Source organism: Nematolebias whitei, chromosome 2 (genome assembly GCF_014905685.2).
Source record: "Nematolebias whitei isolate Nwh7 chromosome 2, NemWhi1, whole genome shotgun sequence".
In the NCBI taxonomy this organism is placed as follows: Eukaryota; Metazoa; Chordata; class Actinopteri; order Cyprinodontiformes; family Rivulidae; genus Nematolebias; species Nematolebias whitei.
This window is the reverse complement of record NC_056499.1, coordinates 5,880,281-5,894,508: the sequence shown is the minus strand read 5'-3', so window position 1 is coordinate 5,894,508 and position 14,228 is coordinate 5,880,281. Positions and strand designations below refer to the sequence as shown.

Here is a 14,228-nt window from a genome sequence, read left to right as displayed (position 1 = left end):
TCAACAAGCCAAAATAATCAAGTCGAAATCAACAAGTCAAAATCAACCAGTCAAAATCAACAAGTCAAAATCAACAAGTCAAAATCATCAAGTCAAAATCATCAAGTCAAAATCATCAAGTCGGAATCAACAAGTCGATTTCAACAAGTCAAAATCAACCAGTCAAAATCAACAAGCCGAAATCAACAAGTCGGAATCAACAAGCCAAAATAATCAAGTCGATAAACAAGTCAAAATCAACAAGTTAAAAATCAACCAGTCGAAATCAACCAGTCGAAATCAACAAGTCAAAATCAACAAGTCAAAATCAACAAGTCGGAATCAACAAGTCTAAAGTGACCTGATGTTAAGCTGGCCCACATTTCAGTTTCTTCACTTGTTCCTTTTTTAACCAAAGTGTATTTTAACGTCGTGTTTTCCTTTGATGCTCCTGTTTTCTGGCTCCGACATCAGAGTTGTTTAGTTTGAAACTCCTGACTCAAGTCTTGGACACGGACGAAAGGATCAGCAGGTTTTGTTTACGAAGACAACCGATGTCCTCCAGCCGACATTTCAGCTCAAACCTTTCTTCTCTGTTCAGACCTGCTGCTCGAAGGAACGAGGACACTTTCTTTTCTTCTGACGCTTCCTTTCTGTAACTCTTTCATCCGTGTGCATGTTTGAGTGTCTTTGTGTTTCCATCATTTCATCCAATTTATACGTTTTCCAGCACGTGTTCCAAACAGATTTGGACGAGAAACGTTTTTTTCACCAAACACAAAAACACAAAGAAGCTCTGCCGGAGTTACATAGACAATACAGGCTGTTTGCACAGATGGCCACCCCTCACAACACAAAAACCATAACACAGGGTGACCAGACTTTACTACTTGGACCTGAAAGCACCATTGCACAACCCCAAAGCCACATAATGAGACAGAAACCAGATGTGACTCAGGTCAGAGGGCGAGACATCACCAAGTGCCGCACAGATCAGCTGCATCCCGCCTGTTTCCAGATGGATCGATGCTTCTGCAGCTTTCATTCAGACGCGTTCAATTATAAACACGCGGTTCACAAGAGACGAGTCGCAGAGGAATCCTCCCACACGTTGGTGCGAGTTACTTACATTTCACTGCTCTGCATCAGCTCGATGAGGTCAGTGAAGAGGACGTCTCGGTTCCTCTCACAGAACCCGTCGGCATCATAGGACACCTGCAGAGAGGCACGCAGAGGAATTTATCAACAACAAAAATCCTGAGTTTAAAAACCTGAAGCAAAAAGAAACTGTGTGGGGAATAAACACTGGAACTGGTATTTTGAACAAACTCAGAAACTTGACTTTAACGGTAAAATTGAACAGTTTTGAAGCTTTTCACCTCCCGGGATCAGCCTCTATGTAAAAGCAGCAGACATAATAAAGTGTTTGTTTCTGTGACACTGCAGGACGAGACGTTTGCCGCTCAGTCGTGGGAGCCTCGATCCTTCCTCGCAAGGCTCATTAAGCCTGCGGCATGAGTGCCAGGCCGAGGCCACTGCACATCTGGAGACGGCCTCGACAACCCCACCGCCCAAATCGACACAAACACCAAACGCAGACAGTATCATCTGACTTAACTAGGACTGATAAACTCGTATGACTTTGATATTCTTGTGTTATGAGGAAGGAGGAGTTGGTTTTCGAGTGGAAATCTTAAAAGGCTCAAGATGCGACAGACTCCAGGATTGAAGCAGCAGCTGCACAACTGGTACTTTTCACAGATCACACAAAGAACAGCTTCCTTACAGAAACCATAAAAAATAATTAGTTTCCATTTCCAGAACCTTAATTTCAGCCTCCTGTTTCAGGCTGTATGTATAAATATAACATGTTACACCTGACACCACAGCAGGACAAGTGTACAGAGAGATGTTTGAATCTTTCTGATCTGATTTCCAGCTGTTTCCAAACAAACCAAACTCATTAAACCGTGACGGAGTCTCGGCGTGGGCACACTGACCTTGCCAGCGTAGTGATGGATAATGAAGCCTTGGTTCCAGCTGTTAAAGTGCTCGTGTGTGTTGATCGCAACGCGGAGCTTCTGCAGCATGGTCTGGTCTGCTCCCTCGCCCACCGCATGCATGGTGGCGCACACGTCATCCAGGATGCACATGACGCCCGGGGGACTCTGGGGTCATGGAAAACACATCTCTCATGCCACAAACTGTTTTAAAAATAAAGCTTAAAGACTGTTTTGGTTACTTAGTTTACTTTGCAGATTAGACTTTTAGTTTCATATTTTTAAATCACATACGTTTTTAACCCTCCTGCTGCCCTTGGGTCAAAATGCTCCACGAGACCTCAGCCTTGGAATAAAAACTGTTTTATGACTGAGGACTTGTGGGTCCTTTAGACTCGAGGGGAGCAGGAGGGTCAACACAAAATTAGCACTCCATGTACATAAACTTTCTCACTGTGGTTTGTGAACTTTTAAAGCGTCAAAAAGACGTCAACTTGTTACTGGATTAAGCAAAGCGCTGAACTGTCAGACACCGAGACAAATCCTCTGCCCCTCTCTGCTGGGGGGCTCGTTTTTAAGCCCTCGTTGAAGATTTTGTGGATTAGGAGAAATGATAAATCAAATTAAAAGACATGTTGGTGCATTTGAGAAGAAGAAGCTGGAGGTCAAGGATACAGAAGAAAAAATAGAAGTTTGACTAAAACTGTTGAAAAGCCATCTTATGTTCATTATAAGTTTTTATTTTGTTTACTGCTGAGAAATACCAATAACTGTAATGGATTTTAGAGCACGTTGGAATAAATGTTGGCGTGAGCATAAGATTTATTTATTCCAGAGGAGATTGTGTAACGACGGCTTGTGGTTTCTATTGATTTTAGACAAATCCATCAGTGAATTAATCCTAATTTATAACGCAGTAGTGAATGTCCATCACAAGTTCACAAAGTCCAACAAGTCTGTTTATCGTCTCTATCAAATCTGAAGTTCTTACTTTAAACAATAAAAAAAAAAATGTTTGGCATCATCTTTATCCTTTTTAAATATCTATTCATAATTGATCAATTACTACAAGTATTCAGATTGAAATCCATAAAGAAGAACACACTTTGGTGTTAGTTAGAAGCTCTTCTGTAACCGTGAGTTCAATGTTTCTCTGTATAATCACCTTGCTCTCGATGAGATCGCACACGATCTTGTTGTTGAAATAATCTATAGGAGTCCACTTGATGCCCTCCTGCACATACTCCTCCTGCGACAAGTGTCAAACAGAAAATTTAAACAATATACCGTCAAGATGGGAAACACAAAGTGGACGAATGTGGAGAAACGTCACCTGCTCTGCTTTTAGAGTGAGCTCAATGAAGATCTGCTGGAGCTTCTCGTTCACAAAGTTGATGCAGAACTGTTCAAACCCGTTTTTCTAAAGACGACAACACGGTTAATACGATCCATTCAGCCCACATGAGCTTTGTCTGGAGCAGAATCAGGATAATCTTCATGTTCGCTGGGAGTTCTCTACAGGCTGTCTGACATTAAAGCAAGGCCACGTTGCATTTTTACTAAATTGTGCATTATTTGTTGCTAATCCAGAATGCTCACAGTTGTTTTCTCATTTGTTGCAAACTAACTTCTGCATATTTTATGTCGTTTTAACCATTCATAGGTCAAGATGTTCAGCTCGTTCAGTAGATGGGTGCTATGGCTTTTGTTCTTGACACTTTTTTACTTTAAGAATTTGTTTTTAACTTGTTTCCCCATGGAAATATGTTAAGATCTCTTCAGTTCTGCTTCAGCACTTCCTCTGCTTTTGTCTTCTTATGCTACTTTTAGCTTTTAAATACCAATACTATTCAGATCCTTTTAGCTTTTAGCTACCTTTCTGATGCATTTAACAAATCTTTTGCTAATTTTAGCTAGCATTTTGACACTTTGTTAGCTTTTTTAATTTTTCTACCTTGGCTACTTTTACCTTTTTTCTAATTGTTTATACTTGGGTTTCTTTTAGCTACTTTTAGCGTGTCTTCTTATGTTACTTTAAGCTTTTATATACTATTCTGATCCTTTTAGCTACATTTGTGATGCATTTAGCAAAACTGTTGCTAATTTTAGCTAGCATTTTGACACTTTGTTAGCTTTTTTAATTTTTCTACTTTGGCTACTTTTACCTTTTTTCTAATTTTTTACACTTGGGTTTCTTTTAGCTACTTTTAGCGTGTCTTCTTATGTTACTTTTAGCTTTTATATACTATTCTGGTCCTTTTAGCTTTTAGCTACATTTGTGATGCATTTAGCAAAACTGTTGCTAATTTTAGCTAGCTTTTTGATACGTTTAACTTTAAGCTTTTTTAAAACCTTTTAGCTAGCATTGTGCTACTTTTACCTTTTTTCTATTTGTTCAAATACTTGGGTTTCTTTAAGCTACTTTTGTCTTCTGTTACTTTCAGCTCACAATTTGCAACTTTTAGCTTCTAGTTCATTTATGCTTCTGTTACATTTTATGAAATGCAAATTATGAAGTTAAAATAGAAACACCTTTTAACAGAAAGTTTTGTTTATGATTCTTTTTGCAAATTAAAGTATTAAAGAGCACTTCAAATTTCAAGACCTCTCATCGATCTACGAAAAAACAAACAAGTAATCTGATTTTAAAAAGCTGCCGTCTCCATCAGAAGATGCAGCTTAATCCACATACTTTATACATTAGTCTTATCCTCTGTGTTAAATCTGTCTAAATGCAAAAACCAGTTAATCTGACTCGTGTGCGGCTGCAGAGTAAAGCTCTAGTAGTCAGGAGTTAGTTGGAGAAGAAGTCGAGGTAAAAAAAAAAAAAAAAAAACTTACTTGGAAAATTTCAAATCCATAAATATCCAAAACGCCGATGTTCAACTCCTGATGATCTTTCACCATGGCTCTGTTGATCGCCTACAATCGAACGATTATCTCAACAACTTGTACACCGTCGCAGTGACGATGATAATCCTGCACAATTATTCTGAGACTGAACAACGGAGCGCTCATACCTCAACCAGGTAGTCAAACACACGTGCATGCAGAGCCTTGGAGAGTGCGTCTCGCGTGTAACACGCCTGCTCCACGTTCAGGGTCACGTCAATCGACTCCACAGCGTTGCCCCACTTGCTGTCCATCTTTCGGCTCGTCAGCTTCTCTTTCAAACGGTTCTGGTCAATGCCGAGCAGAAACGCAGGAAAAGCTAAAACTAATAAAAGAGAAGGGAGGAGGTAAACATTACGAAGGAGTGCGTAAAGGCTCGTTTCACTTAAATCGTTAATAAATGTTCGAGGTTCTTTATTATCATTTGCATCACATGTGGTACATGAGGTGGAATGAAATTGTGTACTCAAGGTCCCAGTTAAACCCAGAAATGGCGAAAGTATAAAGTATAAAAAAGAAACCGTATACAAGGATCTAAGATATACGCTAAACAATAATAATGTAAAATAATACGGTGCATTAAACAGCAGTCTGAACATTGAACTGCCTGAACTTCAGGTGGTGTTAAGAGCTGTCATTTCTAACCCGTAGACCGGCCCGACCCGGATTAGGGCCAGTCCATAATGTGCTTAATGTGCGGACTGGGCCGGTGTCGGACTTTTGATTGCGTCAGCGGACACGCGCGGCTGACGTTCCAATTATATGGCAACATGGCTTGCCATACTATCACCAGCCGCATGCGGCCATTTGACCGTGAGCTGACCGGCCTGGAAAGAGGTAAAAAGTTCCGTTTAGCTTCAGATGGGACAGGAAGCGGTCCATCAAAGCCTAAATGGACGTTCGTTCAGCCGCTGCGCTCAGCGGACGCGTGCAGCCGATGACCCAAACAGGGGAGATCCCAAAATATCTGACATGTCAGAGCAGGGTCCGTGTCTGAATAATGCAGAGTGCAGGCAGAAGCAGGGATTTAATGCACTTTGACGGCCATGAAAGGACAAACACCCCCTCAGCTCCGATCTTCTGCCCCTTTAGCCACGCACATCCACCGACTGTTAATAACTATATATAAGCAGTCAAAGCTTAATTAAAAATGTTGTGTTTTTTCGGGTACAGACCTGTAATTACTGTTAATTCGTCGGGTCGGGTGGGGTTCGGAAATGATGGCTACGGGCTGGGGCCGGGTCAGGTTGGATTTTTTGGGCCTGAATGCAGCTCTAGTTGGAGTAACGATGAAGGTTCAAATGTTACTGCTCATTTCAGTTCAAATCACAGCTACAAGTCAAAGTTCAGGTCTTTGGTTTGAACAAAACAAAACTTGTCAGGCCACTATATATAAAAAAAAACATTCAGAAAAGAAAACTTTACTATATATCAAGACAACACATTTTTGATAAATATTTGACACGTTTTATTCAGTTACTACTTTATAGTTTTTAAAAAAAATCTGCGATTTTAGGATGCTGTGCTGCAAAAAAAGCTAAGACAAACTTCTAAAAAAATCAGCCGGTGAATCAGCAGAACTTTATCATTCCGAAGATCATCTCTGCAAACTAATAGTAGCGTCACTGAAAATCATATATCGGACACATTTGTTTTATTTTTTCAACCTTTATTTATACAGGTTAGTTCCCAGTGAGCCTCGAGGACTCCTTTACAGTTAGACCTGTTAAGTTTGTTTTTACCAATCAGTTGCAAAGTCTCAGAAAGCACCATCACCTCTTTATGCATGCAAAAGTTACATTATGACACAAAACAAAGGTGGTTTTAAAGCTGAACCACAGAAAATTAGCTTTTCTTCAAAGAAATCATAATCCATAAGAGTAATAGTAATAAGCTAACTCATAAAAATAAGCTGTGCACACTACAGACTTTTTGCCATGACCTGGTGTTGATATTGTCCCTGGAGGGACCCTCCCAGTCTTATTACAGTGACTCACTTCCCCTAAAAGGAAATAACTCTCAGGCTTGCAGACTCACTGCGTCTGGGAATGAATCACGCCACTGTAGCAGCTCCTGTTTTGGGACGTTCGGTTGTGACTAACTACATATTTCAATCATGAGGAAATGTGTTGTTTGACAGAAGATGTATGGCTGTTACGCTGTAAACGTGATGCTTTTACACATTGTGTACGCAACCATTGGGAACACAACACTCAGCTTCCCACAGGAAATTTGTTAGTCAAAGCAGCAGTAGATGGGGTGTTGTCAGGACAGAGGTCGGCCAATTATGCTGCTTCAACCCAGTTAGGGATGTGAGACAACAATTAACACTTTGGCCACGTTTTGAATAAAACCATTTGAACACAGTTCCATCCATCCATCTTCTTTCCCTGTTTTTATTCAAGCAGGGTCACTGAGGAGTGAAGACGAAGAGCACGCCATTGTCATGCGATTATATTGACAGCGAAAACAGCTCGTTTCAAACTGTAAATAATCAACAGGCTTCATAAAAGGCAGCATGAAAAACCTAAACAGACATGCAAAGCTACACTAGGAGACAATCAGAATACTAATAAACCCAACAAGGTTAAGTCAGGTCCTCTGGACCTTCTTTGTTTCATCTTTTATCCAAAAGACTTCTTCAGTCTTTCGTTTCAAAAAGAAGAATCTGTCCAGAGGACCTGACTTAACCTCGTTAGGTTTATCTACATGGATTATGTGGCATGCATCAGGACAATACTAATAAACAACTAAAATAAAGAATGTTCAGTTTATGTTTGTGATGTTTTACAGCATACTGGGGTCTAAAAATTGTGAAGATTTATTAATTAATTTACTGATAATTAGTGTCACGTTTGCAAATTCCCTGAAGCAACAGTAGGAGTGTCAGTTTCCGTCCTAAACTACAGTGATCTGCATAAAACACAGGCAGAGCCAGCTCTTGTCAGCAATGACCAGAGCGGTTTGTCAAAAGCAGCGCAAAGCTGAGGAGAATCTCAAACAAATGATAACGATGATGATAACGATGATGATAACGATGATGATAACGATGATGATAACGATGATGATAACGATGATGATAACGATGATGATAACGATGATAACGATGAGCCTCACCAACACACACAGTTTAGTTTTCACTGCTACTACACAATATGAACCCGATTACCCATTCAAGTGGTTAAGATTCACTCCTTCATAGGGAAAATTAAACACTGCGTCGAGTCTATTTTGGTTAGTAAACTCCAACAATCAAACACAGTAGTCCTTCGCTATTCCGCGGTTTGTTTTTCACGGATTCCCTCTATCCCACGTTGTCAAACTAAGACTGGACATGACACACAATTGGCTGCTCGATGGACGAGCCGCACGATCGGCACGTTATTTTTATTTTAAATAAATTATTTTAAAATTATTTAGCACTTGCTGCACATTTCTGCAGCCCAGAGCTGCAGAAAAAGCTTCCTGCTGCAGCTGATCAGCTGTTCACTGTGCAGAGCGGAGAAGTGGGCGTGGCCAAGAGCGCTTGCAGGTGACAAAAAGCAGAGGAGGCAGGGAGCTGAAGTCATGACATTCTGTGCTCTTTTAGAGCTTTTAGAGTTTAGAAACATTCTTTAGAATATTGCAAGAATGTGGGAAGGGTTTAAAATGCTTTATATATAAAATAAACTACTACTTACTATTTGTACTACTATTCCTACTTTGCGGTTTTTCCCTTATCGTGGGTCTTCAGGGTACGATCCCCTGCAATAAACAAGGGACTACTGTATATCCAAGATGGCACATTTGCAACAGAGCCTGGCACAAAGTTCGCTGTGCTCATGCCTAATTTAGCACCACATTTAGATAATAAACAGCAACAGACACAAGAGTACACCAAAACCGATTTTACGACGAGCACAAATTCAGTAATTCACCCCCACTGTGTACAATCCATTACAATGTTAGAAAGGAAGAGGGAAACAGGAACAGCAGCAACGATAAGGAGCTGCTCTGATGTCTGAACAAAGCTCTTTCATCTGCACCGTGTAAGAATCGGAAAGGAAAGAAAAACGAGAAGAAAGAAAAGGCACAAAAGACCAACAAAAAACTAGTCCTGCAAAAATCGCTTTCTGGTCATCAAATCTGGACTAGATTACTCGAGACGTCTGGCTGCAGCTCAGCATTAACACGGTAAAGGTTAAGGGCGTGACAGTGGTAAGAATTTTTTTTTTTTTTTTAACCAAAACCAGCCGGAGACGGTCAGCTCAGGACACCAAGGAGACAGTCTCAACTTGCATGCACCATCACTTTACCAACATTACGAGCACAGAAGTGTTCCTGACAGACTGCAGTCTTTCACTGATTTGTTCTGGAGCTGTGTGTCTCAGCAGCTGCAGATTTGATCCATTATAGACACAACAAGTATCACTATAACCTTTAAATTGATTAAATGTGCCCCAAGAAAAATGACTTGTATACGTGTTTCAGGTAATTGTTAAAAATCATCTTGATATAAAAGTTGTGGGAAAAGGTTGTCGTGTGATTTGAGCACACTTACACTCTTCGCTCTCCACAGCAGCATAGTTGCCCGATTCCTTGAACGTGATGTTTCCCAGGTGAAGGACTCCAGCCACAATCTGAAGCACCATGGAGCGGTCCTGTGCCGAGATGCCAATCACACCCATGGCATGCTGAGGAGGTAACAGGGGAGGGATAAATAACGTGCTAAACCAGGGCTACAGCGTGGGCTAATGTGTCCTCTAATTACTCCTGCTGCACTGAGCAACAAAAACAGGAAGAGGAGGGTGATGATGAAGACGCTGCATGACATTTGGATAAATTCACAGCATCACTGCCGCCGTCTGAGTCGGAGCGTACCACGGTCTCCTGGAAGTCACTCTTGTCGTTGATGTCCTCCACTTTGTAGGAACCGGACTGATTGAGGTAACTGTAGTAATCCAGGCTCGTTATTCCCAGGCTGCTCTTCTGCTCACTGCTGGCTCCTTCTATCAACTGGGAAGAAGAAATTCACACTTCATGTGTAGAATAATTTAAAAAATGGGACTTTGTTCAAAATGTAGTGTAAAAATATTACAAAATAATCCCCAGATAGCCTAAAATTCAGTAATAAGCATTTTAAAAATGATTTTAAGCAAGATTTTTCCTCTCTATACAATTCTAGTAAAAAATAAAATAAAATAAAAGACTCAATAAACATGATTAGTTAGTAAAGATCCAGGTAAAGCAGTGGGTCTCAAACTTTTCAGCTTTATAATACCAACTATTGTTGGTTACAGTTTGCAAACTTTAGTAATTATCCAAATAAACAAGCAGACTCACCAATTATACATTTATGACTATTTTATAATAATTACTTATATATTTTCTAACAATTATCGTAAAAATATAGTTTTAGCAATAATTTCAAATTCAATCTGATTCCTGTTGATCGTCTTAAGATTCAGAGTGACGCCCTGACTTCAGCTCTGGCAACCGTCCATTATCTTTATCCGCCTCTTCCTTTTTGGGTCGCGGGGGTCAATGGTGGTGCCCATGTCCAGCAATCACTGTGCGAGAGGCGGGGGACACCTGGACAGGTCTCCAGTCCATCACAGGGACACATAGAGACAAACAACCATTCACTCTCTCACTCTCACCTAGGGACAATTTAGTTGCCAATCAGTCTAACATGCATGTTTTTGACCTGTGGGAGGAAACTTGAGTACCCGGAGAAAACCCACGCAGCACGGAGAGAACATGCAAACTCCACCCAGAAAGATCCAAGGCCAGGATATGAGCCACACAATGAAGATCTGGGAGAGAGTTATGGAAGCAAGACTTAGACGAGAGGTGACTATCTGTGAGCAGCAGTATGGTTTCATGCCTACAAAGAGCACCACATACGCCATCTTTGCTTTGAGGATGCTGATGGAGAAGTACAGAGAAGATCAGAAAAACCTCCATTGTGTCTTTGTGGATTTAGAAAAAGCGTCTGACAGAGTGCTGAGAGAGGATGTGTGGTATTACATGAGGAAATCTGGAGTGGCAGAGAAGCATGTTAGACTAGTACAGGACATGTATGAGGACAGCAGGACAGTGGTGAGATGTGCTGTAGGGGTGACAACTTCAAGGTGGAGGTGGGAGTGCATCAAGGATCGGCTCTGAGCCCCTTCTTGTTTGCTCTGGTGATGGACTGACTAACAGATGAGGTCAAGCAGGAATCCCCATGGACAATGATGTTTGCAGAGGACGTTGTGATCTGTGGAAGAGAACTTGCAGAGGTGGAGGTATGCACTTGAAAGAAGAGGAATGAGTCAGCCGTATTAAGACAGAGTCCATGTGTGTGAATGAGAGGGAGGAGGTGGAACAGTGCGGCTACAAGGAGCAGAGGTCACAAAGGTGCAGGACTTCAAGGACTTGGGGTCCACTGTCCAGAAGAATAGGGAGTGTGGTAAAGAGGTGAAGAAGAGAGTCCAGGCAGGATGGAGAAAAGTTTCAGGAGTGATTTGTGACAAAAGGGTGTCAGCAATAGTCAAAGGAAAAGTTTACAAGACAGGGGTGAGACCAGCGATGATGTATATTCTGGAGACAGAGACATGGACAAAAAGACAGGAGACAAAACTGGAAGTGGCAGAAATGAAGATGTTGAGGTTCTCCTTAAGAGACAAGGATGGAGAAGATTAGGAATGAGATCATCAGAGGTACAGCACAGGTTGAACAACTGGGAGATAAAGTTAGAGAGGACACACTGAGATGGTTTGGACATGTCCAGAGGAGAGACAGTGGTTTGGACATGTCCAGAGGAGGGACAGTGGGTATATTGGTAGAAGGATGTTAGAAATGCAGCTGCCAGGAAAAAGACAAAGAGGAGATATATGGATGCAGTTAGAGAGGACATGGAGGTAGTTGGAGTGAGGACAGAGGACAGAGGACAGAGTGAGATGGAGGAGGACGACTCGCTGTGGAGACCCCTGAAGAGGGAAAAGCCAAAAGAAGAAGATGACAATAACTTGAATTATATTTAGGACACATTTAGGAACAGATCACAAAAGATAAAAACCCAGAAACCTGAGCATTAAAGACAATCTGGCATAAAATATTAAATAAAACTATCAAACTTCCATCCATCCCTTTACTTTAACCTCGTCTCCTTTCCTGCAATCACTGTGCAAGAGGTGGGAACACTGGACAGCTTACAAGGGTGAAACCTTATTTTATACTTTTTTTATATTACATTTTGCCCATTGCTGTACATCCATCTAAAAAATAAAAAAAATAAAAAAATAAAAAACTCTGCTTGAGCCCCGATTTCTTTCTAAATAAATTACACAGAAGAACTCAACTTTTCTCTTTGTGCTGGACTGTTCAACACCGGATGAGGAAAAACAATGAGTTTTCCCTTCGACTCACTTGATAGAATATATGGAAACTCCTTTCTCCAGGATTCCTCGTGACGACGCGAGACTTCTCCAAGAGAAAATTGGAAATTTTCCCTCCATCTGGCTCTCCACCGGAACTGAACTGGATCTCGAAGTACTTTCCCTGTTGGATCAAAGCAGGTTTTTTTTTCCCATATGGATTAACATAAAGCTCAAAATACAAATTTATGGTGTGAAAACATGGCATCTGGGCCTTCCAAAGTTGCTAGAGTGTGTATGTGTGAATATATTTACTACATGTAAAAATCTGATCCAGCTTTTCGTGGTGCTTTGGACTCCAGACGGATCTGTGATGTATCCGTTGCAGTCGAGTTGAGAGCAGAGGCCCAAAACTGAACAGAGACACTCCTTATTTAAAGAGAGCTGTGATCTCAGGCCATCAGTGCCAAAGCTATTTATTTTTCCTCTAGAATGGTTTAAATATCTTTGTAAGCACTGCTTTGTAGGGAAATATGAAATGGATCCAGGTAAGCAGGTGAAAAATGATGAAAAAGTTTATTTTCCATCGTAGCGAAGCAGCAGAGGAGCTGAGTGAGTGGTTCGACATGCGTTTCTTTTTCTTCTGGTTAACCAGGACACATGTGAGGCTGCTGCCTCGAGCGAGGACAGAAAACAGAAGATGAATCTTTGGATCCAAGCTGAGGCTTTTTGAAAACAAAGGTGTGCCACAAAAATCCTCCAGCAGCCACATGCCCGTAAGGCGTGAAACCTTTTGTTAGCAACACAATGGAGGAGTTGCGTTGCAGGTTTAAAGGCCTTCTTTTTTTTTTTTTTTGGGGTTTCAGAACGCGAGAAAGATGCAAAAAAATGAAATGTAGGGAAAGTTTAGTGTTTTGAAATTACAGCTCCTGATTAGGTTGCTGTTACGAGTGGAGCGAAGTGGAACCCTTACAAATCGGCTGGAGTTGTTGTTCCTCAGAGTCTTGGCGTTTCCGAAGGCTTCTAGCAGCGGGTTGGACTGCAGGATGATGTCTTTGACGTGCTGCATGGAGAAAAATGTATAAATAAAACCCTCACTCTATTACACACACAAACTGCACAGCAGGTAGACGCACCACAACATTTCACACCCTCGGCGACAGCCTGCTGCTTACGACTTTGGAAGTTTCCACTTAGTGTGTGTGTGTGTGTGTGTATAAACTCACGCAGAAATGTCCGTCTGCAGACAACACACACACACAAAGTCTGGAGGACATTATCTGTCCTGTGAGCCATGTGTATGTCAGAGACACATGAGTTTTTAATCTTGGGCAGACAGAGAGGTTCCCTCTTCCATTATTGTTTAACGTTGAATGGAACGCTTTTCTTCTGTCTAAACTCACTCCTTTACGAAACATAAAGTAAACACTTCACTTTATGATTTTACCAACAACAGCAACAACAAAAAAAGTTCAGACAAGGAACAAACAATTGGCAGTTTTTTTTTTTATTTATTTTACTTTCTCAAATCTAAATTAAAAACACATTAAAAAAAGTCCAAAGCAAAAAGGAAAATGTGAGAATGAGAATTTTGAGCATTATTCACGAACACGTGTTAAATTAGATTAAAAACGGCTTTAGAAGCTAAAATTTTCAAGTAATTGAGTATTCTGAACAGATTAGATTATTCTCACATACTCTGACATGTTTTATTTTATTATTTTATATTTTATTACTTTTGTTGTTTGAACCGTAAAACAGTTTGGTGAAGTTCTGTTAGTTTTATGTCTTCTAAAGATTAACTTTACACAAATTTAGGAGAATAATATGTTGAATTAAAATACAGTTAGTCCCTCATTTATTGCGGGGATCCGTACCCTGAAGCCCCACGATAAGTGAAAAACCATGAATTAGGAATAGTTGTACAAGTAGTTGTTTATTATAGTGTGTGTGTGTACAGGTCCTTTTAAAAAAAATTAGCATATTGTGATAAAGGTCATTATTTTCCATAATGTAA

General features: G+C 40.7%; 1 protein-coding gene across 2 annotated transcripts in view; it reads right to left on the bottom strand.

The window, feature by feature from the left end:
• Window positions 1-13,352, bottom strand: part of myo1ea (myosin IEa) — a 34,236-nt gene extending 20,884 nt beyond the window's left edge. For both annotated transcript variants that reach the window (XM_037695898.1, XM_037695907.1), the window contains exons 1-10: window positions 13,185-13,352; window positions 12,264-12,395; window positions 9,732-9,866; window positions 9,412-9,544; window positions 5,000-5,196; window positions 4,821-4,901; window positions 3,313-3,399; window positions 3,145-3,228; window positions 1,980-2,147; window positions 1,109-1,194 (exon numbers count right to left, since the gene is read on the bottom strand). In XM_037695898.1, the coding sequence (XP_037551826.1) occupies window positions 1,109-1,194; window positions 1,980-2,147; window positions 3,145-3,228; window positions 3,313-3,399; window positions 4,821-4,901; window positions 5,000-5,196; window positions 9,412-9,544; window positions 9,732-9,866; window positions 12,264-12,395; window positions 13,185-13,280 (1,199 nt within the window). In that variant the 5' untranslated portion in view covers window positions 13,281-13,352. The remainder of the gene's footprint in view (window positions 1-1,108; window positions 1,195-1,979; window positions 2,148-3,144; window positions 3,229-3,312; window positions 3,400-4,820; window positions 4,902-4,999; window positions 5,197-9,411; window positions 9,545-9,731; window positions 9,867-12,263; window positions 12,396-13,184) is intronic.
• Between the last annotated feature and the right edge of the window lie 876 nt (window positions 13,353-14,228).